This window comes from Lupinus angustifolius, chromosome LG06 (assembly GCF_001865875.1).
Source record: "Lupinus angustifolius cultivar Tanjil chromosome LG06, LupAngTanjil_v1.0, whole genome shotgun sequence".
Taxonomy (NCBI): domain Eukaryota; kingdom Viridiplantae; phylum Streptophyta; class Magnoliopsida; order Fabales; family Fabaceae; genus Lupinus; species Lupinus angustifolius.
In genome coordinates this window covers 6,147,444-6,171,878 of record NC_032014.1, presented here as the reverse complement: position 1 = coordinate 6,171,878, position 24,435 = coordinate 6,147,444, and the positions used below count along the sequence as shown (strand labels likewise).

The window sequence follows — 24,435 nt, the reverse complement described above, 5'->3', positions numbered from 1 at the left end:
GATTACATAAATACATAGTGTGACAGTATGATTAAAAATACAAAATATAACATCTTGTTTTGCAAAAATCAGACATACATTTAATTGGCAAGATATTATATTTTGGAAAATTGCTACATGCACTCAAGTGGTGGGAACATGAATTACTCTTGTCATATTTGACCCATCAAATTTCTTATTTTAGCGTTCAATGATGCCCATGGGCCGCCCTGCCTACCCATTTGAAATGTCCATGGGCGAAAATGGCATGTTGGGCGGATATTTTAGGACGGATGGACACAATTTTCATACCATGCTCACCGAAAACATGCGGATGAGCGGACCCCATGGGCTTTGCCCCAAATTACCAATAATAGCTATGCTTGCTATGATATTCTATGAATAAAGAATCAAATAACACTTCTCCCTTTAAAAAATAGCAAATAGAAGGGCTTCTCACTTGGTAAGAAAAGAGGAAATAATACTATCTAAGGAATATCCATTTTGTTAACATTTATTTAAGGAAGATTTCTTTTCAGATTTGTAATCATTTATTCAAAATATGTCTTACATGTCAAAAAGATGGCGAAACATGCAACCTTCACATTATTGAACTGGGTCATTTATCCTAAAATGTGTATATTTTTATGTTTCTAGTCAATTAGCTTCATTTAAGTACAACAAAAAATACTACCAAGAGTATCTCTTATTTTTTTAGGTAAGGAACTAAGTGTTTCGGAGTTTGTGGTTGTCCCTCCCAACAAATGTCGCTCCCAAAATCGAACACTCAACCTTGGAGATCGAGTGTGACCTTATACCACTAGATTAATATTTTGATAATCTTCACTTAACTAATATAAAAATATTAATTTGTATTTTTAGAAATTTTCTTTTTAATTAAGTAACACTTTCTCATTGGACTACATTAGTAAATTGGGAGATATATGATATATGTCCCATATTATTAGCACTATGCTCTGGCTAATAGGACCCATATGTTTGGATATTAAAATGATTTTCTTTCTTTATTTTTGTCTTAAATTAAAACGATTTTCTCTTCCAAGCTAGTTCTTTATGGGCCTCAATTCTAACTGATCTCACGGTGTACCTAACATAACAACCCTAATGCTTGTAAGATATTTTTTTATATAATATATGCATGATTATCTCTCCCAATAAATATTATTTTCATCAATCAAATTATTGATCTTTTTTTGTTTATCTAGATATTTAGTTGGTCATTGCCATAAGATATGCTCTCACAATATAAGATACATTTATTTTTTATTTTTTCTGTTTCAAATTTGGGGCAAAGCCATATTTTCAAGACTGACAGTCTCAGACTACAGGTCAACTTGCACTGATTTGCTGTCCAACTAAAACCAATGAATTGTCTTAGACAAGAAGAAACAAAGTCCATGAAGTAGTTATATTTCTACTCATACAAACACAAACAAAGCCTCCCACTTTTTTCAAGCATGGGATGTGTCACTAGCCTCCTCAACACCTTCCTCTTTTGCTTCTCAACTTTACTCATTTTTCTCTCCACAATCTCAATCTCCACAGATACCTTAACAACAACCCAATCCCTCACAACCAACCAAACCCTTTCATCACCACAGGGAATTTTTGAGCTGGGTTTCTTTTCTTACACCAATTCCACATGGTACTTAGCCATATGGTACAAAAACATAGATCATAAAACAGTGGTTTGGGTAGCAAACAGAGACACACCACTTGAAAATCCCACAGGATTTCTTAAAATAGGTGACAAAGGAAACAACATAGTTCTCATAGATCAATCCTTACATCAAATATGGTCCTCCTCAAACCAAACCACAACAACAACAACATCTACTAGGAACTCAATTCTTCAGCTTTTGGATTCTGGAAACTTGGTTCTCAAAGAATCAAATGAAAATTACCCTACAAAGTTTCTGTGGCAAAGCTTTGATTACCCTACAGATACTTTGTTACCTGGAATGAAGCTAGGGTGGAACTTAGACACAGGAATGGAGAGGCATATAACATCATGGAAGATCAAAGATAAAGACCCTTCAAGTGGAGATTTATCTTTCAAGCTAAATTACCATGGTCTCCCAGAGATTTTTCTTTGGAACAAAGATCAAATAATATATAGAAGTGGACCTTGGAATGGTGAGAGATTCAGTGGGGTACCAGAGATGCAACCTACAACAAATTCTATTAAATTCATCTTTCATGTTGATGAACATGAGGTATACTATAGTTTCTCTATTGAGAACCAAATTTTGTTTTCAAGACTCTTTGTGAGTCCAATTGGTGAACTTCAAAGGCTTACTTGGATCAAAACCACACAAGTTTGGAACAAATTTTGGTATGCACCTAAAGACCAATGTGATGATTATAGAATGTGTGGTCCATATGGTATATGTGACACTAATGCTTCACCAGTTTGTCAGTGTGTGAAGGGTTTCCACCCCAAGAATCAGCAAAATTGGAATTTGAGATATGGTTCTGATGGTTGTGTAAGGAACAAAGAATTAGATTGTGAGAGTGACAAGTTTTTTAAGCTACATAATGTAAAATTGCCAGAGACAACCTTGGTGCTTGTAAACAGGAGTATGAACCTTGTGGAATGTGAAGATTTGTGTCATAAGAATTGTTCTTGCACTGCTTATGCTAACATTGAAATTACCAATGGAGGAAGTGGTTGTGTGATTTGGATTGGTGAGCTTATAGATATGAGGCAGTACCCTGCAGGAGGACAAGATATTTATGTCAGATTAGCAGCTTCAGATGTAGGTATGTTTTTCTACTATGTTTTATTTCATTGCATGATTGTTTATATGTTAAATGTTATTCTTGGTTTGATTTTCTATTACATGATTCTATGGTTCTTAGAAATTGATTGTGTTATGGTATTTGGCTCATTGAATGTGGTTAAAGTTGGTCCTTTTTTCTGGTAATGAAACTATGAATGAACTAGGAAAGAGGGGGTGATTCTGGAAAGACTAATAATAAGTAGTTACTGAAATTTTAATCAAGAACTTTGTGGAATTATAAATTCATATTGGCAAACTTCATAGAATGTTGAAATCTCGAAAGAGATTGCTGGAAAACTTTGCGTGACTATGAGACAAAGACTTAGACAGAACTTGTTTGTCATGTAGAGTCTATGGCTGTTCTCATTTGTCATGTTGAAAATGAGAATTTTAGTTTTTTTTTTATGCATAAAAAAATTAATTAAAATGAGAATTTTAGTTTTTTTAGTTATACTACATAGTTAGATCCTCTACGATAGTAAAATGTCCACTACTGAAATATGATGGAAAAAGAGTTTTTGATGATTTGTATATTATTTTATTAAAATTAATTAAAATATTGACTGTTACGTCAGGTGTTAGCCTATACATCCACTGAATCTCAACTCAAAAAAAAAATTATTTTATTAAGAACCTAATTGAAGTAGGTAAACTTTAAATTCAATTTGCATATACATTTAATGTGTCATAAAAGCATTTGATTGATAAACAAATAATACCCATTCCTTTCATCTATAAAGTGTGATATTATGTTTTACATAAACAAAAAAAACCATTAATTTTTTTTCTTATCCCCTTATCAATTCATCTATTCACTTTAGTGCAGAATTATTCTTCTCTCCCTAGATTGACTTTTATTTCACAATATACATTCAAGTTTTTTTATGGTGTTTGGAATGAAATAAGAATGATTTGATTTTGTAATCAAACTTCAAACTAATGATAAATGTAAAACATTATTAAAAATAATTTTTTTGTACTAGATATCTCATCACTTTTCTTATTAAATAATTAATTTCTTTTGGGACTTGTGGATGTCGCTCCTGTTAATCAAATATTGACCGTAGGGATCCAGTATGATTTTACATCACTAACTAATGTTTTATTGGTAAAAAAAATCTGATTTGAATCCACCGGAAGTAGTGTTTTGTATAGATGATAAATGATAATAGTAGGTTTAAATTCTTATATTTATGAGAAGTAGAGATTACGGATAAGTATCATCAAAGTCATGTTTATATTTCGAAATAGATATTATTTAATTGTTTTGTTAGCAGACACTCATGGACAAATACTTTATATATTTAAAATTAATTAAAGGAATCAATAAAAAAAATTAAAGGAACTATTATTAGTATATTCGTATATATTTAAACAACTCAAAAAATTTGGTTTACAAATCAAAACATTTTTTTTCGAACATAGGATTACAGGTTCAAATTTGTATAAAAAGGGGGAAATAGTGTTTCATATAAAATAAAAGTTTTAGAAAATTAAAATTAGAGAATAAATATTAGGTTTTGGAAGATGGAATGTAATGAGTTGGAAACTTGGGAGTGTTTTCCTTGGTTGTCCTTTTATGAGTTTTGGTTCCAATAATTGGGGCATTTCATGAGAGGCTAAGCCAATCCACGTTATAAATATGGAATAAATGAACGACGACAAAGCAAAAGTTAACGCGTTCATGTACGTGGTTCCCATGCGACACCATCACCACGTGCTTTTTAATGATGTGGGTCCCATTTCTTCATATATTTCTGGGCCTCTTTTATATTTTTTGATCCACATTTATTTTACTTCCTTATATTTTTTTTATTTTACTATCTCTTAAAAATTAAATAATCCCCAAATATTTTAATTGTAAATTGAATTAGTTATTTTTAGCATGTTTTATAATATTTGATAAAGATTGAATTGATCCTAAAAATGATTAATTTGACTCACATTTAGAATTTTTGGGATCATTTTAAATTTTTCAATTTTTAATGGACCAAACTAGTAATATACAAAAATAAGATAGACTAAAATGAGTATTTACTCTAATAAAAATAATTTTTTTTTTATGTATTAGCTAAAGGAATTAGAGGAGAGTGAGTTCATGTTATTCTCAATACTAATTATTAGTATTTAAAATATGGCTATTAATTCAAAGACTCAAGCTCAGATTTTATTTGATACAGTTTTTTACTTACTCTCTCATCACCTCGCATGTTCATCTTTTATATCTAAATTGAACAAAAACATACAAGGAGGTTCAGTGTACAAAAACTCATACTTATAGAGATATGTGAAGAATAAATATAGAAAACCATAACCACTTTTTTATCTAACCAATTCAACTCAATATTCAGTCCATTTTTTAATCTCCTACAACCTTTTATGATGGACCCAAAAGGGGACTATTTTTATTCATTTCATTATAAACCTTTTTTTAACTGATTCTGTTACTATAAAAACTCATATAGAAGTGGATTTGATTAAAAAAGGAGTAAAACAGAACAGTAAAACCAGTGCTTGAAGCAAAATTATATTGCTAATATGATGCAGGATCCCTTTTGTTGCATAAATCCATCCAAGTACCCTGAATGTTTCCTTGTACATTGTTAAAATAATGAAAACACTTTTTTCCTCTTTTTTTATGAGCATACGGTTCCTTTTTAATTGTTCAACTGAAGTGTGACAAGCCTTTATGTCTATATTATTTTACTTGCCCATGTTCAATCACTAATTACTTTGTACTCCCACATGCTAAAAATGTTTCCTTTAACAACTAGATCAAATATAAAGTTGATATCTCAGCTAAAACAACTGTTTTTCTTTCATGTGACAGGGTTTGGAGGTGGTTCTAACGGGACAAATTCTACAGCCAAGGTAGCAGGCATTATAGTTGGAGGTGCAGCATTAATACTTTTGGCATTGGGTTTCTTTTTGTTATGGAAGAAGAATAAATTGCAATGCATATTAAAAGGGAAGACAGAACATAGAGGTAATGCACAACTAACATGTTATATATGGAACAAAGATTTGTAAGTTATCCCACATCATGTCTCATACCAATGACAATAAAGAAAAAATAATAATGAATGTTTAAAATTTTTAATTGACAAGTTTTTAATTGGTGTGAGTCATGTGATTTGGAATATGATTTGTGACACCATATCTCCGTTTTTAGATATGACCATATGATACATGTGCAATTGTGTTGTGTGATGAAATATTTACTTGTTGTCCTTTAAACAGGTTCTTTAGAGAGAAGTCATGAGTTTCTAATGCCTGAGGTTGGATTTTCAAGTAAAAGAGAGCAGTCAAGTGAAAGTAACATAGATGATCTAGAGTTGCCATTGTTTGATTTTAATACCATAACAATAGCTACAAACAATTTTTCAGAACATAATAAACTTGGACAAGGAGGCTTTGGTGTTGTTTACAAAGTAAGCTTTTCTTTATAGCTACCATTAAACAACATTCTAAAAACTATATATAAGTGTGTGACCTATTAAAAAATACTAACAGAAATTAAGGTGGTTGTACCAGGGGATATTGATTGAAGGCCAGGAAATTGCTGTGAAGAGATTATCAAAGAATTCTGGGCAAGGAATTGAAGAATTTAAGAATGAGGTCAAATTGCTTGTCAAGCTTCAACACCGAAATCTTGTTCGATTGCTTGGTTGCAGCATTCAAATGGATGAGAAGATGTTGGTGTATGAATACATGGAAAATAGAAGCCTTGATGGCATTTTGTTTGGTCAGTTATTCCATCATTATGTTTTCTTAGTCTTGTTAATGTTTTCTTTTCAAACATGTTTGGCTCATTCAGGCTTTAATGTTTGTAATCAAACACTTGATATTTAATATAACCAATGGTTCCTCCAGACAAATCAAAGAGATCCTCATTGGACTGGAATAGGCGCTTCAGCATTATATGCGGAATCGCGAGAGGGCTACTTTATCTGCATCAAGATTCCAGATTTAGGATCATCCACCGAGATCTCAAGGCAAGCAACATTTTACTTGACAAAGAAATGAACCCAAGGATATCAGATTTTGGGATGGCTAGAATTTTTGTTGCTGATCAGACAGAAGCAAATACAATGAGAGTTGTTGGAACATAGTGAGTTCCACTATAACACACTAGTACTCTCCAAAAAACCAAACATAGTGTGTCTCAGAACTTATAATGTTTTCTTATTCTGTGCAGTGGCTATATGTCCCCGGAGTATGCTATGGATGGGATCTTCTCAGTGAAATCTGATGTTTTTAGTTTTGGAGTTCTTGTGCTGGAGATCATAAGTGGAAAAAAGAACAGAGGATTCTATTATGCAAACAAAGAATGGAATCTTCTAGGGCATGTATGTGGAGAAGTTACTTCTATTAGATTGTTACTTAGTTTATAATATCATACCATGCTAACATAAAATCTATTGTTCTCTGTTGCAGTCATGGAAGCAATGGATAGAAGGAAATGCATTGGAACTGATTGATTCATCTATTGGAGATTTATATTCACAATCTGAAGTTCTTAGATGCATCCAGGTTGGGCTATTGTGTGTACAAGAGCATGCAGAAGATAGGCCAACAATGTCTTCAGTGGTTTTGATGTTGAGTAGTGAAACTGCAGTAATGGCACAACCCAAAAACCCTGGGTTTTGCTTAGGAAGGAATCTTGCAGAAACTGATTCTTCTTCAAGTAAGCAAGATGAATCATTCACTGTAAACCATGTCACTGTCACAATGCTAGAGGCCAGGTAGCACAAGTATATTGACAAAGTTTCAAAAGTTCTTCAAGTTTTCCTTCATCTTGGACATCTTTGGTTTAATATGATATTGTTTTGGTGTAATGTGTAAGAGATATATTCATTAAATTACAATATGTAGTTTTAGTGTAGTATATATAGCCACGGTTGTTACATAAAATGGTCATCATTAATACATATTATTATTAATTGTTTTTTACATTTTTTCCATTTGTACAAAAATGCACCAAGAATAATGTAGTTCATATTGATAAGTTTACCAAACCAGTTCATATTGATAATGTAGAGATTTGTACATTATCCTTGATTTTACATTATCAGTATGAACTGGTTTGGTAAACTTACTGTTGTTAAGTTCACTACAGTAGCATCATAATAAGCAAATAACAAAAAAAATTAAATGGTACTTTGACAGAACGTCTAAATAAAAAATACATTAACTAAATGCTATTCATGATGATATTTGATGCAAATTTTGATATTTCTCTTCTTCTTTTACAACCATGACTTCTACCTTGTCTTGCAATTCTCGTAATCCTTCAACAACAGCATTCTCAAGAATCCACTTCCCAGTCCTGTGAATAAAGAGCTTTCACTAACTCTAATAATAAAAATGAAATGGTTTAAATCATTGGGATTGAGATAGTGGTGGAGTTGAGGTTGATGTGGAGAAAGTATAACATCATGAGGTCTATGATTAGGAGGTTTGGGAGAGTATGAGATTAAGAAAGTATGGTATGAGGCTAAAGGACTAGCTGTTTTGAAGAGTAGAAAGAGGGAGTGAAAAGAGTACTTTCAGTTTATAAAAAAATTGGGTCCAAAAAGTGCATCTCAGTCACAATTTTCATGGTTTTTCCTTCTCTTCATAGATTTCAAATCTAAACTAATTGAAGAAAGTAGAAAATTTATTCTATTAACGAGTAAATTTAAATTAGAGCACAGGTTCTAAAAAATACTCACATGTCCAACAGGACTTGTGCATGTAATATCATCATATTCTAGTGACATGCAGTCATTCACTCACTACCAAAGCAAAACATGAACATAAAAACTCAAAAATCTTATATTTAGTAATCGATATTCTTAAGAAAGGGTAAAAATGTTCTTATTCCATTAAGAACAACTATTATGTTTACCGTAAGGCATGTGTCGACCATAAACTTACGATGTGTTTGAAATCTGACTAGCTTTTAAATTAGTATAGGAACATAAAAGTAACATCATGCAGAGAAACGAATGTTTTGTTTTAGTTGATGTCTTGTTGAGTACTTACCAAGTTCCAACAACACGATTTGCGTTTGCTTCAATTTGTTCTCCACCAAATATTCTAACCATACCAATATCTGCAAGTTTTGGGGTCAATGCTAGGTCGTTATGAATGATTCTTAATAATATGATGAAGGTATCCCTTTAGGAATTCCACAAATTGACTGTATCATGAGTTAAGCATGTTGGATCAAATTTCTAGATTATTTTATTTTCATTAAAGAAAGCTTGGTTAAATTTCCAGAATATTTCTTAAACTGTCAATTTCTAAATTTTCACATTTCTCTTTCATTTTTTCTTCTTAAAGAAATTGTTTTCTTATTTATTTATTAAAATTTGAAAGAAAAAAACAGAATGATATATACATGTCAGTAATTTTAATAATAAATATATTTTTTCCACCTCACTTTCTATTATACTAAGTAAGCAACTAAAAATCAACTTGTTTTATACTCATTTAGTTTTATGAATCATTATTTCCTCAACCTTTTCTTTAAATCAACTTGTAGGATAATTTTAAGAGTAAATTACACTGATACCTCTGGGTTTTAGTAAAATTATATAAACTACCTCTCACTTTTTTACATCTACACAAACATCCCCTAATTTTATTACAACGACCTCCCCTTCATAAGAAATAAGTGTAATATTTTAAACAAAAAATGTGATAAATGCAATTAAGTTATACAAAATATGATATATTGTGTAGACAAGTCTAAATAATATACAAATCTATGTATCTTTATTAAATAATATACAAATCAATGTATCTTTATTATTTTTCGTTACAAAATGAATCAACAATTCTAAAGAAATATTGTTTAAATCGCTCTTATAATATAGTCTAACGAACCAAAAATAATAAAGAAATATTGACTCATATATTATTTGGACTTTTCTCCACAATATATCATGTTTGTTTAACTTAATTGCATTTATCATATTTTTTGTTTAAAAAATTACATTTATTTCTTATGCAGGGTTGATCTGAAAAGTGAAAAATATAAAGTTTAGAGGTGGTTTGTGTAGGTGTATAAAAGTAAATGTAATTTGTGTAATTTCACTCAAACTTAGATGTGTCACTAATTTTAATACATATGGAGAAGCAGAACCCTCTTCTCAAACGAGTACCCATTCTCTCACACTCTCACAGTCAATCAAAATCTATTTTTTTCTGTTCTTAAAGGTGGTCTTTTTATGTGTTCCTTTTATCCACAGTTTATGAGGTGTATGGACATGATGATGTTTCAGAAGAGAGAGAGAGGCTTTTGTGGTATAAGAAAGATGATTTAGAAAGGTGGTACAAAAAGTGGATTCTTTTCTCTCTATCTATTACTACAACATTGTTGTTGTCGAGATGTAAAAATCCAAGTTTTTTTGGAGTCAAAATTTTAACACACCAAGTTCACATTTTTATTAGAAAAATGTGAGAAACCTGAATGTGGGACCAGTGAGCATGTTGATTGAGTTCACACTTTCTAGGAAATCGTGGTTAACACTCGGGATTTGTTTTAAGAAAAAATTGAAAATAGAGTAATGCTCAATCACATATACGATTTCACAGAAGAAGAAAAATCAATATAAAATTGTGTTTTGTCATAATCTCCCCGTAGAAAAGCTAACTCATGGATAGAAGCAAGACTTATCTGGAAAAAAACAAAATGAAATGCTAGGTATAAGCATGATTTACAAGGGAAGACTTTTCCAACCTTCATGTAAAGTTTTTTACATTATTATTGTAATATTTATTAATTAATTTTAATTATTATCGACTCTTAAATAAAAGTTGTATAAATAAATAGTAAATAATATATTAATTATATATAATTTTTTTCATTAACATTATACATATTACTCTGAAAACAATGGTTGCTGCTCAGCTTCTTGATTGATATATTATATAGTGATCAACATATATTACCAGGTGATCAATGATTGTTAAGAGCAATCTTATATATAAATTTAAGTTCGAAACCAACACTCGTACACTTTCCTATTTTGGAAAATAAAGTACAATATCACAATTTTTTATTCTTCGTGTCTTAGCAAATTTACATGTCTAATACACTGTAACCTGAAATATTATGATCTTAGTCTACATTTTAATTTTATTATCACAAAATTGGTATACTTTTTGAAAACTCGGCAATATGATTGCCAGTTCCATTTTTCTCCATTGGAACCTATAAGAATTGGCAATTGCATTGGAGTTTATTTTCTTTAATAATACTTTAACAAAAATTCCAATGTGATTGGAGTTTTTGATTATTTTTTAATTTTATTATATTTTAATAAAAAATATAATGTGGATGGAGTTTTTGGTTTTTAAAAAAATTTCAAATAAAAATCAACACCATATTTAGAGTTTTTCTATTTTAATAAAAACTTTAATGAGATTGGAGTTTTTATTTTTTTTATTTTTTGCCTTTATTATTTTTTATGGGGTTTGAGTTTTTTATTTTTTTATTTCCAAGGATAATCAACAAGATTGTTGGAATTTTTTTGCCTTTATTATATCTTAATAAATCGGCCATGAAATTGGAGTTTTTTTTTATTTTTAATTTTCCAAAGAAAAATTGATGACAAAGTTGAGAGTTCAACCGTCAAGAAGGAGAAAACCACATACATATGATATTTCATTACATAAACGTCATTAGAATTTTTGGATTTAATATATTAGGAAAATGTAATATTGTAATATTTTTTGCTTTTTAATAATAATTGTATTTCTATTTGAGTAAATAAATATAAAATGTGTTCGATCAATATATAAAGTTACACTCAACAATAAAAAAAGTTTAAAACATTTGACAAAAATAAAAAACAAAAAACTATAGTGATAGTGTTGATTTCAACTTCACAGAAACAAAAACAAATAGAAAAACTCCGATTTTTATTTGGAAAATTAAAAAAAAACTCCAACCTGATTGGAGTTTTTGTTAAAATATAATAAACAGAAAACTCCAAGTCTGATGCCAATTTTCTTTTGAAAAATTAGAAAAATAACCAAAATCTCCAATTCCGTCGCAGGTTTTGTTAAATTATTAGTAAAGAAAACAAACTTCACTGAATTGCCGATTCTTGTATGTTACAGTGAGAAAAAATGAAAATCGACACGCTAAGTTTTCAAAAAATACACCAATTTTATAATAAATTTAAAAAATACACTAAAACCATAATATTTTGACCAAAGTGCATCAGTCACATAAATTTATATCTTCTTTAAAATAATGTGAATACTTTAAGCCTATGGTTTCTACGTGAGAGAACAAAAATGTGGGACACTTTGTAATGAGAAATGACTTTTTTATTTCTCTTCTACCGAAGAAATTGTGATGAGAAAGAAATCACAAGTGGTGGTGGCATTAGAGTTATATTTTTTTTCATTTCCTAAAACATCTTATCTTTATATTTTACTTACTATTATTTGTAAGGCTATAATTATCCACTGTATTAATATGGGATTTTATTTCCTAATTATTCTATTTCTTTTATATTTATCATATATCAAACAAAAGATTGGTTCATTGTGAAAAAGTAAAAGAACACTTTTAATTATACAAAATATATATAAAACAAAAGAACGACCCACATAATAATAATAATGTATTATTATAATAAATGAGAATAATTAGTATAGTCAATTAAAACTTATTTAAACTTTTAAAATTAAAATATTCATACATATGATTTTTAATTGATCATATAATTGATAACTAACTTTTTTATCTTAACCATTCATGACTAGTTATAAAACTTAAATTTATTACTCTTACTTGAATCACTCAATATTAAACAACTCTACAAATCAATACCGTTTCTAACTACTTTTGCTATGTTCTGAATTCTTTATTTATATATTCTCGGTTGCTATTTTCTCATCTAAACCAAATATAGGATAGAAGGTTGAAACCAAAATTGTTACTATCCTATAGTTTATGTTTTATAGGCCTTAGCTTAGCTTTCAGCACAACTGTATTTTGATAATTGTATCGCATCTATCATAAAGAAGTTATTACATGATACAAGATTCATAATTTCAATCGGATCGTTAGCATAATTTGAAATAAATTAATATAATTTGAAGTCATTAATATATCATATAATAATTTAATCGAGATGATTGGTATTGTAAGATATAATAATTTCTCTATCTCATCCCTTTCACTCTTTTTCCTTGAAAATATTGTACTTTAATATAAAGCTCATTTAACACTTTTCTATGCATTGGGATGAATACTCATGTCAGCACTTCTTTTGCTATATTATTGGTTTTGGCTTTGACTTCTCACTGTGAATCTTCCCATTTCATGTTGAGAAAAACATTCCCTGTTCATAGAGTTAGATGCATAATAAAAGTATAGAATATGAAGGGAGATATAGGAACGATTTTGTCCTGCTCTCTAGAGATTGATGATACTCTAATCGATAGACGTATTATTAGTAGTCATTTTTTATGTCTAAAGCAGAACATTTTGGTCAGAGGAGGTTATTCCGAATTTAAATTCATTCGTCAAATTAATGTAACATTATTTTTTGGGTGTAAAACTAATGTAACATTATACTATTATTTTAAAATTTCACATACACCATAATTAATATCAAATAATTATTTAAGTTACTAATAAGATGTTAATCTAATTATATAAAATCTCATTATAGATCATCATATATTGTATTAGGTTAAATATTAAAGATTTAATTCTTCAAAGTGACACTTGTTGGAATGAATATTTTGACTATACATGAGTTAAGTAAATAAATTATAAGTGATTTTTTAGGACTAGTTAATTCATTATAATAATATTGTTAAATGAAAATATACAATTTTATATTTTAAAATTGTTTTTTGACAATCAATATTTGACACTTTTAGACGTGTCTTTTAATCAGATAAAATATGATAATAAGTAAGAGATAGAAAAAGAATTTATTGTAAGAGGAGTTATACAATTGAAGTTGTAATTTAGCATAAAACAACATTTTGATCATTTTTGGTTGCATTACAAAACTCCAGTGAATATAGCTCATAATCATTATGGTTGGAAAAGAAGTGCCCAAGTTGGCTACACATGAATTGCAAATGATCCATCAAGTTGATGCCTTTTAAACACTTTGGACTATTTGAATTGGGACAATGAATGCATGCCTCCACTTTGTTCACAAGATGGAAACAGAGGAAGTATTATTAAAGCACGTTTCTGTTTTCTCCAACCAGGAAACCAGATACCAATACTACAATGTTTTTGAACTTTTGAAATCAGGGATTTAAGAAAGAAACACAAAGTTCTACTTCTGCATCTATGTGGGGAAAATAGATGGACTTAGAAGGGAATCTTTAAAATTTCACGCCTTCAAAATTAACTTGATGTCTCTCAAATTAGGTGCTCAAACCACACCTGATTTTTCAATCAAACCACTTTTATTGATGTTTTTGTATAGTCTTCTCGATCTCAACCCGCATACATGTTATAAGAGACATTAATTCTTACAAGATTGATAAACCAAATGAATTTAAAAATATTGGTAAGATGATCAAATTCTATAGTGGATATGGTAGTGTAAAATTTATATTTAGTCGTCCATTAATTTAGTATATGGAATTAAAAAGCCAATTTTCATCCGATCGTTGATCAACTTGTTTTCCAGTGAAAATGTAGAACAGTAGTTTTCTATATTGTTATATTATTTATTATTGATATTTAATTAATTCTTAAATGTATATATAAATTTTCATGTGATGTAATATCTTACAATGACAGTGTAAAAATTTATACACAATTAATATATCATACATTATATATTTATATTACTTTCATTTAAAAGTCAATAATTATTAAATATAAATAATAAATAATATATTGGTAATATAAAAATCTTTTATAGTATTAATATATACACATTTTTTCTCATTTTTATATTATCTGTATATAAGTATTATACTATGTTAGTTTAGAGAGAAAACACAAATCAATGGACTATACACAAATTTAATTCAAATGACATTTTTATAATATAAAGAACGAAATTAGGGATTAAATTGAGGGTATTTACGGTGAAATGAAAGGAAGCAACGGCGTTGGTAGTAGCACACTCCTACTTAAAGCAGTTAGGTTCGGTTCCAAAAACCTCAAAACCCCTCTCTTTTTTCTGAACCCTTCAAACTTGAAACTTCAAAATTGAGGTTTGAAATGGATACTCATCTTCCCGACCACTTCAAATGCCCAATATCACTTGAAATTATGTCCGACCCCGTCATCCTCTCCTCCGGTCACACCTTTGATCGCTCATCCATTCAACGCTGGCTCGACCACGGTCACCGTACATGTCCAATTACCAAACTACCCCTCCCCGATCACCCTTCCCTTATCCCTAACCATGCCCTCCGCAGCTTAATCTCCACTTTCTCCCTCCCCGATTCAAAAACCCGACCCGAAACATGTGCCCTAATCTCAACCCTCGTGTCCCCTTCCTCCACCGTCTCCTCCAAAGCCCAATCCCTCCGCCTCCTCCGCCGCTTCTCCGCTAGAGATTCCGCTTTCCGGCGATGTATTTCTGATTCTGGTGTTGTCTCTGTTGTACTCGCTTGCGTTGACTCTAATGTCTCTTCCCTTCAGGAGAGTGCGCTTTCCCTTTTGCTTACGCTTAGCCTTGACGACGATAACAAGGTTGGACTCGTCGCCGAGGGTGCTATTGACCGTCTCGTGCCGGTTCTTCTTGACCGGGAGGCTGTGCCGGATTGCCGTGCTGTGGCTGCGACGGTTCTGACTAGTCTGGCGGTTGTGGAGGTTAACAAGGCAACTATAGGTGCGTACCCGAACGCAATCGCGGCTCTTGTTTCGGTTCTTCGGGATGGTAAGGGGGGAAGGGAGAGGAAAGAAGCGGCCACTGCGCTTTACACGGTCTGCTCTTTTCCGGAGAATCAGAGAAGAGCGGTGAAATGTGGCGCCGTGCCGGTTTTGCTTAGGAATGTTGGTTCTGGGCTTGAAAGGGGTGTTGAGGTTCTTGGTGTTTTGGCTAAGTGTAAAGAAGGGAGGGAGGAAATGGAAGGTTATGATGGGTGTGTGAAGATTTTGGTTCATGTGTTGAGTAATGGAAGCTGTAGAGGGATTCAGTATGCATTGTTGGCACTGATTTCACTTTGTACTAATAGTGAAGAAATGATCATGGTGGCTCTGGAAGAAGGGGTTTTGGAAATTTGTGTTGGGTTGATGGAGGATGATAATGAGAAAGTGAGGAGAAACACGTCCAATCTGATTCAGGTTCTGCGGGGGAACCACCATTGGATTGGTTTGTGAACTTTTGAAAATGTTTCTTGTAGGTTATGGAAAGGTGAATTTTGAATATGAGAAAAGAAGATTTGGTTTTGTCCTCTCTCTCTGTGTAGGTGAGTTGTGTTTTCTGTTTTGTTTATTGTATTCATTCTGCCTTGTTGGGTGGGTCCTTTGTACAAAATGGAAAGAAGATCAAAAATTTGTTGTAATAAGGTTATCTGTATGTTGTATATTGAATAATGATCATGGGGTTGCTATCTGTTAGCTGTGTTATAATGATTAATAGGATAGTTGCTGGTTAATCTTTGAATTACAATGCTATCTTAGTATGCAAGCAACTCTTCTATAATGGATTTCCATGATAAGTTTTTGAAGTTTATCTTCTACAGTTTTCCTTCTTCAGTTTCTCTTCAACTTAACAAGAGAAACTTTTAAACTTACAAGTTTGATTTCCCCTCTGTTTTCGTGTTCCTAATTCAAACATTAATGTGCATTAGAGGAAGTTTGAAGCTGGCACTAAAATCTGCAGCCTAAAGTTTATTTACGAGGTCTTCAAATATTTCCTTAAAGCCATAAAAGGTGCAGCTCACTGCACCACCTTGTGGGATATGGCGAGAGTATATGTATGAAGCCTTAACTTAGTAAGGGAAGATGTTGTTTTCAGTATCTGAAACCACGATCTTCATGTCACAAGACAAACAATGTGTATCCATTGGAGCTCACATTTCATTAAAGCCATAACTGCCCTAAATTGTTTTCTATTTACTTTTCAGAAGTATAATCTTTTAAATATTTAGTTAGTATCACAATATTCATGCAAGGGAGAGCACTTGTTCTCTTGAATTGTTAACACAAGTGTAATTCAAGCTTTTAGTTTTATACCCATCATTTTTTATTTCAAGCCGATATTATCAGTACTTCATACTTCAATTGTTCTTGCTTATAAGTTTGGATGGGATGAAATGAAATCCCAATGCTCCATATAATTATAACTTTAGAAGCACCTAAAAATGTTGGTCAGTTTGGGAAATTTGTGTTTAATATCATGATCTGTGTATGTTCAGTTTGTTAGTGAAAGTTTTGAACCAAGAATGGTTCCAATTGCTGCAAATAAAATACCAAAATTTTAAAATGGCAGCATTATACAATAAAGTTGTATAATAAATACCATCTTTCCTTGGAGCTGAGCATAAAAAAAAGGTGACAGCCTCAGAGGGGAGCTTTTTCGCCCACAAATACTTGGGTATTAGTTATACTTCAAATTTGCCATTTATTTTCAAAAGGTTCTTAAACTAGTTATCATTTTCTTTTAAATTGTTATCACACACCTTTCTGTTTAAATGGGTTTTGCCTTGACTGCTGATTGATATTTAAAAATTGAAGTGTTTTTAAGACTGGTATTTGACTATATGTCATTTAGGAATTCTTTGCCTCTTTTTTTATTGTCCCCTTAATCGTAGGTTGTTGTTTTAATCTGAAGGGTGTGGCTTTCAGGAACATCTATTGACTGTTTACTTTCAATATGGGGTAGCCACTTGAAAGGTAGGAGAGATGGTTTATTTTGAAGCATATATCTGCATTTTCTTGATCCATCACAAGATATGTTGGACAAATTGGGGTACATGACCTTGCATCATGTGAAAAGATAGTTACTGCTTCATTCATGCTTAATCAACTTCATACTTGCTAGTTGCTACTTGCAAGGTAGTTGGCAAGTAAAGCTAGAGAGCTTCTTCATCCGTGTAAAATAATTTTTTTATTACTTAAATAATAAAACAATAATTTATTAAATATTTAGAATATACACTTTCCTAATTTCTCTTATGACTCTAATTAATTAAAAAATATTTTTTAATAATTATTTAATAAAGAATCTCATAATTAATTAAAAACTTTTATATTTATGAATTAGGGAATCTTCTAATTTATTACAAATCTGTTTAAGAATGATTAGGAATCATTTATCAATTAAAACATTTTTTTAATAATGAGTGATTAATAGGTAATGGTCAATAATTATTAACAAATATTTGAATAATTAATTGATAAACAAAAACAAATATGAACTTTTTAAGGGTTATAGGACGATAGAATTAAGTCTATATCTTATTTTCCCTTCAAGTTGAGAGATGATAACAGTCATTAATATTGTATCTTTCATCTCTCAAAGTGTGGAAAGTGAATGATGACCACATTGCTTCTTTTATTTTATCTGTTTTCTCTAATAGATGCAAAATAAATATGAAATCTTTTTAAATGAATCTGATTAAGGTTCTGAAAATGATAACCACCAAGATCTTGTCTTTCTTCTCTAGTTTGAGTTCTGATGCATTAATGTCACTAGCATTGTTTTTTCTATCTCTTGGATGGATGTTGTTTATTCTCCTAATTAAAACACGTATATACCATCTCACTTTTTAATATAAAAGAACTACAAATCATTAATAATTTTATTTAAGTGGAGAGAATTAACAATATAATGAAGCTAACTCTTTCAAATTTCATCCAACATTTTTCTCATACTTGACTTAGAATTCAAGCATCCAATAAAAAACATATGTTACTTAAACCAATTATCTGTTTAGATCACAATTAAACACAATAATAATTACTACTAGTGAAATATTTATTTCCTATTGGTACAAAGATTTATATACAAACAATATATTACTAACTACTCATTTACATTATGAGAAATATATATATATATATCGAGTGTGTAATAATTTTTTCCACCGTCATTATATCATCCTTTATTCATCTTTAATCATTATTAAATCTTAAATAAAAATTAATATAAAAAATAATAATACATTGATGATAAGTAAATTTTTATACTATTAATATATAAATATTATTCTCTTATATTATTTTTTTAGAATCAATAATAATTAAAATGGAAGATGGAGGGACACTAATGGTAACTACTATTCGTAATGATGAAATAGAAAAATGAAATAAAGAGTACAAAATGAAGGGCATTTAAATTGCATAGCTGATCATGGGTGTATAAAAGCGCGGTTACCTTGTCAACGTTTTCATTCATCCATTAACTGATACCAACTCCCACACCTTTAGAGAGAGAGAAAGCAAAAGACGATCCATAACTTCAATGGCTACTACCAAAGTGTACATTGTGTAAGCCATTTTTCTTCTTTCTTTCCTTACATGACTTCACTTTTCTATGATAAAGCTTCATACAATGAATTGTTGGATTTTTTGTTGTTAACATTTGCTTGAAGATGGTGATATGCTTCCCTTCCCAGTTTTTGGATTTTGTATAGGTCTTATTAATGAACTGTGAAGTGGATCTTTGTCTCAGTAACTGTGTTTGGTTTAATCTTGATAAAGATGTTTATCTCAGAATTCCATAATGTTCCTTTCCTCTGTAGTGAGTTATTAATTTCTTTTGGACTCATGTAGTAGTATAGTATCCAATGAAGACAAATTAGAGAATCATATAAATTACTTAATCTGTTTGAGCATGAGAATAAATTGGTATATCGTTCAGTCCTTCTGTCCCCCAAGAAGGAGAAATTTTTGACACAGATTCTTGTTTGGTTGATCATTTCTTTAATCTCAGTTACTTTTTTTGCTTTGGTATTTGGGGATAGGATTGGATCTTGATAACTGGCAAGAAACAAGAGATTTTTGATAGTGCGGGTTTTTCTTTTCTTTTGGCGGGATCACAGTGGCATTTTGCTGCATCTGCAAGAAAGAAAGGTATGATGATGGTGAACCTCACCAACCTACCTTTTCACAAGAAGGTTGTAAAGTGGAATATCCATGAAGAGAAAATAGTACAGGCCTATGCACTTTTGATAGAATGTGGTCCTGGCATTCATCGTTATTGATTACTGTTTCAGGCTTCCAGCTATACACTCCATAATAGGGTGGGTCTTCCTTTTCTTGCAATTTGGGTAAAATTTGAGTATTTGAACCCCACCCCTAAAAGCTAGATACTTAATATGTGGAAGAATCAAAATTAGAATGAGGTAGGGCCAGATGTAATTAGATGGTAAAAACTGTATCAATATGAGGTGTTGTACGGAGAATTATGTGCTAAAATTACTCATTTGAAATTGTTTCTTCAATCCCAGCCATTTCTGTTCTTATTTGAATTAGGGAAACTTAAATGGTTTCCTACTATAGAGAACATGATGTCAATGTCATCATGTCTTGTCTGGTAAAAATGCTTAGAAAATGCAACTCAAACATATCAGATACACATCTGCTTATGTGGAAGGAGTGTAGGTGTGTAATAAACAAGGTGGGTCCAGTTGCAATTGGATGGTAAAAACTGTACACATGTGAAGCGATATGAATGTAATTATGTGTATAGCATTTTTCAAATGCTTTTGGTTTTTCTTGGAGATAGCATAGTGCCACCATTATTTCCTACCGATGTAATAGTGGTAGGTGTGAATCACACATTATTCTGGGTTATATTGATTGTGACATTTTATATTGTTTTTCACCCAAATTTCAACTTTTACTGCAGAGTTCTTTTGTCTATGCACAACTAGTAAAGAGTGTCCCCAATTCCCCATCCCTGTTCTTAAGGGCTTCCTTTGTAGATAATTAGTAATTAGTAATTTAGCGCCTTAAGATATATCATATCCTACTTCCAATGTTATACTTAATGTCTGTCATAATGATCTGGAGAAGGCATGTATCTGATTAAAGTTTATGTTTCATTGTTTAGTTACTATTCTATGTACGGACATGTTGAGAATCTAGCTGAAGAGATTAAAAAAGGGGGCTACTTCTGTGGAAGGAGTAGAAGCAAAACTCTGTCAGGTTAGTTTGTAATGATAACTCTTAGTTATAAACCTTTTTTTTATTCTGAAGGTGTATGATATATTTCTTACCTTATTTCATTTTAATTTTTGCTTGATAAGGAAAATGGACACACTTATCCTTGCCTGCCATAATACCTCAGCACTTATAATTTAGAACATAATGCAAATTTGCGTTCAGCTCTAACAATATTGTGATACATGAAAATGGATCACTTCACTTGTAGTTTTTTTTAACTGCATGTGGCCTCAGCTGTAGAAACTATGTTGAGAAATATAAATAGAAACTACAACTCAAGAAATTGTATTTACTAGATTAGAATATTGCAGTTGTTTTCACTACTTTAGAAGATCTTAATCCTGTTATCAATACAGGTACCTGAAACACTTCCGGAGAGGTCCTCGGTAAGATGGGAGCGCCTCCAAAGAGTGATGTACCAATTATTACACCAGATGAGCTACCTGAGGCTGATGGTTTATTGTTTGGTTTTCCCACTAGATTCGGACTAATGGCTGCTCCGTTTAAAGCATTTATGGATGCAAACGGAGGCCTGTGGCGCACACAAGCACTAGCAGGAAAGCCTGCAGGAATCTTTTATAGTACTGGTTCTCAAGGAGGTGGACAAGAGATCTCATCGTAGGATATCTGGACCTAACACAAGTCTCAGCTAACTTAATTACTTTTTGTCTTAAAATTGTACAGGTTGACATCTATTATGCAAGCTTGTTCACCATAGATTGATTTTTGTGCCCATTGGGTACACATTTGGTGCTGGAATGTTTGAGATGGAGTCGGTGAAGGGTGGCTCCCCATACGGTGCAGGTACCTTTGCCGGGGATGGATCCAGACAGCCTACTGAATTAGAACTGGCTCAAGCTTTCCATCAGGGGAAGTACTTTGCTGGCTTTGCAAAGAAGCTCAAGGGATCCCACTGATTCTTATTCTCCATACAAAAGTATTTCCAGTATCCAGTTCCCATACTGTTGAACAGTACTTTAACATAATAAGATTTGAACAGAAGGGTAAAACAAAGGGAGAGAGAAAATAATTTGACAGTTATGTTCATTGCAACTGCTGTTACTTGTAGTGTGTAATATACTGCTTTTTGTCGATAACAAGAATTCGGCAATTATGACTATTTTCATTGATATTAAAGCGACTATAATGAATTCTATTATATGTTTACTTCTCCTATTAAACTACCCAAAAAATGTTTGCAGGAAAATTGCATTTTGATTGTGTCCACCTTCCACTCTCTTCAAGCCAGATAAGTCAGGACAAGTAAAATGATTATTAAAGTTGAAGATTATATGGAATTCACATCATTGGCTAATTGAGTCAATGGGATAAGTGCTAACGCACTTTAGATTTATTTATCAGTGACTTAAACCCTGATGTTGGAATCTGGTGGAAGGGTCCTATTTCATTACATTTCATTATTAGACGAAAATATGTTCTCATACCAAAACCAACTCAGTGATCCAGTTCATATAAAAAGCAAACCTTGCCACAAGAAAAACGCACCATACCTGCACTAAAATGCAGTTGACAAAGATGGGAGCTAGATGCACTATGTGCAGTACTTTTTAAATTGGATTTAAAGCTAGGATATCATCACTCCACGTGAATGAGACATGCATGAAACACAAGCAAAATAAATTAAGTGTGTAAAATATTTATACATCCTAATTGCGTCCTTCATTATTTATTTATATTACTTTTATTTAATAATTAAAATGATGATAAAAATGAATAATAGATGATACAATTATAGAGTAAAAATCTCTTATTGTATTAATATATACATTTTTCTCATAAAAAATAAGAGAGAAAATGTATATCTCACGTGTTGTCTGAGATTTATGTATTGTTAGTCAATCATATATTATTTATTTTTAACTATTCAAAAAGAATAATGCAAATGAATGATGGAGGTAGATGATATAATGATTTTGTATAAACCTTTGTACTAACGATGCATAAATATTAAGGATGAGGATCGTGTCTAGTCTATCATTCACCACTCATTTTTAATCGTCATTGAATCTTCAAAAAATAGTTATAGAAATGAATGGTGGATGATGTACCAATTTTGTATAAATATTTATACTAACGATATAAAAAACCATTTTGACATTCATAATTTAATAGAATATATCTAAACTATTAGATTTCTTATAGTAGATGGCTATGATGTGAGTTTTTTAAATTTACTCTTGGATTAAGTGGACCCTCTCTCATATCGGTCTTACCACTAACATGATTTAAAAAATGTCTTTGGTGTGTACTCTTAACTCAATGATGAATTATACCGCTTTTAATCGGGAAAATTCTGGTCTAACTGTGTTAAATCTGATTAAACCACAATAACCTAAAGTAAACCGAATGGTTCACATAATTTTAAAAAGAAACATAATATTACTTTAATATTTTATTTTACTTCCGTTCAAATAATATGATAATAATTTTGCATTTATATAATTATATATTATATATAATTGTCTAATTCGACCAAACATTTTAACTTAATACGAAATATCTTCTGATTTGATATTCGACTCGTATTTTATAACATTATCTAAAAAAACATATTTTTTTTTGCAATTTAAACACAACCAAATGTAAATTTAAATTCCCAGACAAAACTATGCATTTAGGACATCCACGTGATTAACAAATGGTGCACCCGACAATAAACAAAAACAAAAAATAAAATTCAAACTCAAACAAAAACAAAAAATAAAATTCAAACTCAAACAAAAACAACCCCTAAGAAGAGATCTTATCCAAAAGCAACTATAAAGATGAGTGGGATCCACTTATCCAAAATATAATAAACTGTTTCAAGTAGTCGAGACATATTTGTGTAAGTGAGATGTGGAATCCAACAAAAAGGCGAGATGCTCTTCTGAATCAGCCATTCTAGAGTCAAAAATAATTTTACAAAAGAATTTCATGTAAAAGAAAATCTAATGTATCAAAGAAATCTCACATTACACAATATATTAATCTAGTAGTGTAAAATTCTGTTAGATCATCAGAATGACTAAAATGTTAAAAGTTTGATTCATTAAAGCGATACTTATTGATAGACAACTACAAACCTAAAAGAAATTAATCCTTACCAAAAAGGATAAATGAGATAACATTAGTGATACCAAAAAAGAAATCTTACCTATTTTATTTTAATTATATTCTTATTCTATGTATTCAACATTACAAATTATTTTCAACTATACTTTTTTGGTTTTTTATTTATTTATGGAATTTTTTATTCTTGTTTTAAACTTTGCATTAATAATCATGCTGTCACCTACCAAAATTTATTATTAATACAATAATACTTCTAATCCCTTACCAAGTTTGGGTGTTCAAATCTATGTGCTTCCTATGTAGTCATTTCCTGTTTTCAAGAGTGGTAGATTTCAACCGGTTTAGCAGTAACAATCAACATTTTTTGCATGGTAATAATAAGGTAACCTCCCACATTTTTACTAAAATAATTAATCTATTTCAAAGTTTGTAACTATCCCTCACCTTTATACCAAGAGAACTTGA

The 24,435-nt window shown here is 30.9% G+C and overlaps 2 protein-coding genes and 1 pseudogene across 3 annotated transcripts; all 3 read left to right on the top strand.

The window, feature by feature from the left end:
* On the top strand, nt 1,297-24,407 carry LOC109349312 (receptor-like serine/threonine-protein kinase SD1-8). Of its 2 annotated transcripts, XR_002107945.1 has the most exons (8): nt 1,297-2,763; nt 5,614-5,769; nt 6,024-6,214; nt 6,318-6,528; nt 6,657-6,894; nt 6,982-7,132; nt 7,221-7,609; nt 24,397-24,407. XR_002107945.1 is itself a non-coding variant. In XM_019590064.1 (7 exons), exons 1-7 carry the CDS (start codon nt 1,458-1,460, stop codon nt 7,530-7,532), a joined length of 2,565 nt encoding a protein of 854 aa, XP_019445609.1. In that variant the 5' UTR covers nt 1,297-1,457; the 3' UTR covers nt 7,533-7,617. The 2 variants fall into 2 exon arrangements, 1 of the variants encoding a protein (XP_019445609.1); XM_019590064.1 differs by lacking the exon at nt 24,397-24,407 and having other exon boundaries at nt 7,221-7,617.
* On the top strand, nt 14,929-16,387 carry LOC109349318 (U-box domain-containing protein 8-like). Its single transcript, XM_019590078.1, has one exon. The coding sequence runs from the start codon at nt 14,995-14,997 to the stop codon at nt 16,099-16,101; it is 1,107 nt and encodes a 368-aa protein (XP_019445623.1). The 5' UTR covers nt 14,929-14,994; the 3' UTR covers nt 16,102-16,387.
* Nucleotides 19,095-22,031, top strand: LOC109349321 (annotated as a pseudogene).

Excerpts from the sequence above, each read along its gene's own strand:
- LOC109349318 (XM_019590078.1), top strand. The coding sequence starts at position 14,995 with ATGGATACTCATCTTCCCGACCACTTCAAATGCCCAATATCACTTGAA.
- LOC109349312 (XM_019590064.1), top strand. The coding sequence starts at position 1,458 with ATGGGATGTGTCACTAGCCTCCTCAACACCTTCCTCTTTTGCTTCTCA. Across the intron at positions 5,770-6,023 it reads AGGGAAGACAGAACATAGAG|GTTCTTTAGAGAGAAGTCAT; the intron begins GTAATGCACAAC and ends TCCTTTAAACAG. Across the intron at positions 6,529-6,656 it reads CCTTGATGGCATTTTGTTTG|ACAAATCAAAGAGATCCTCA; the intron begins GTCAGTTATTCC and ends TGGTTCCTCCAG.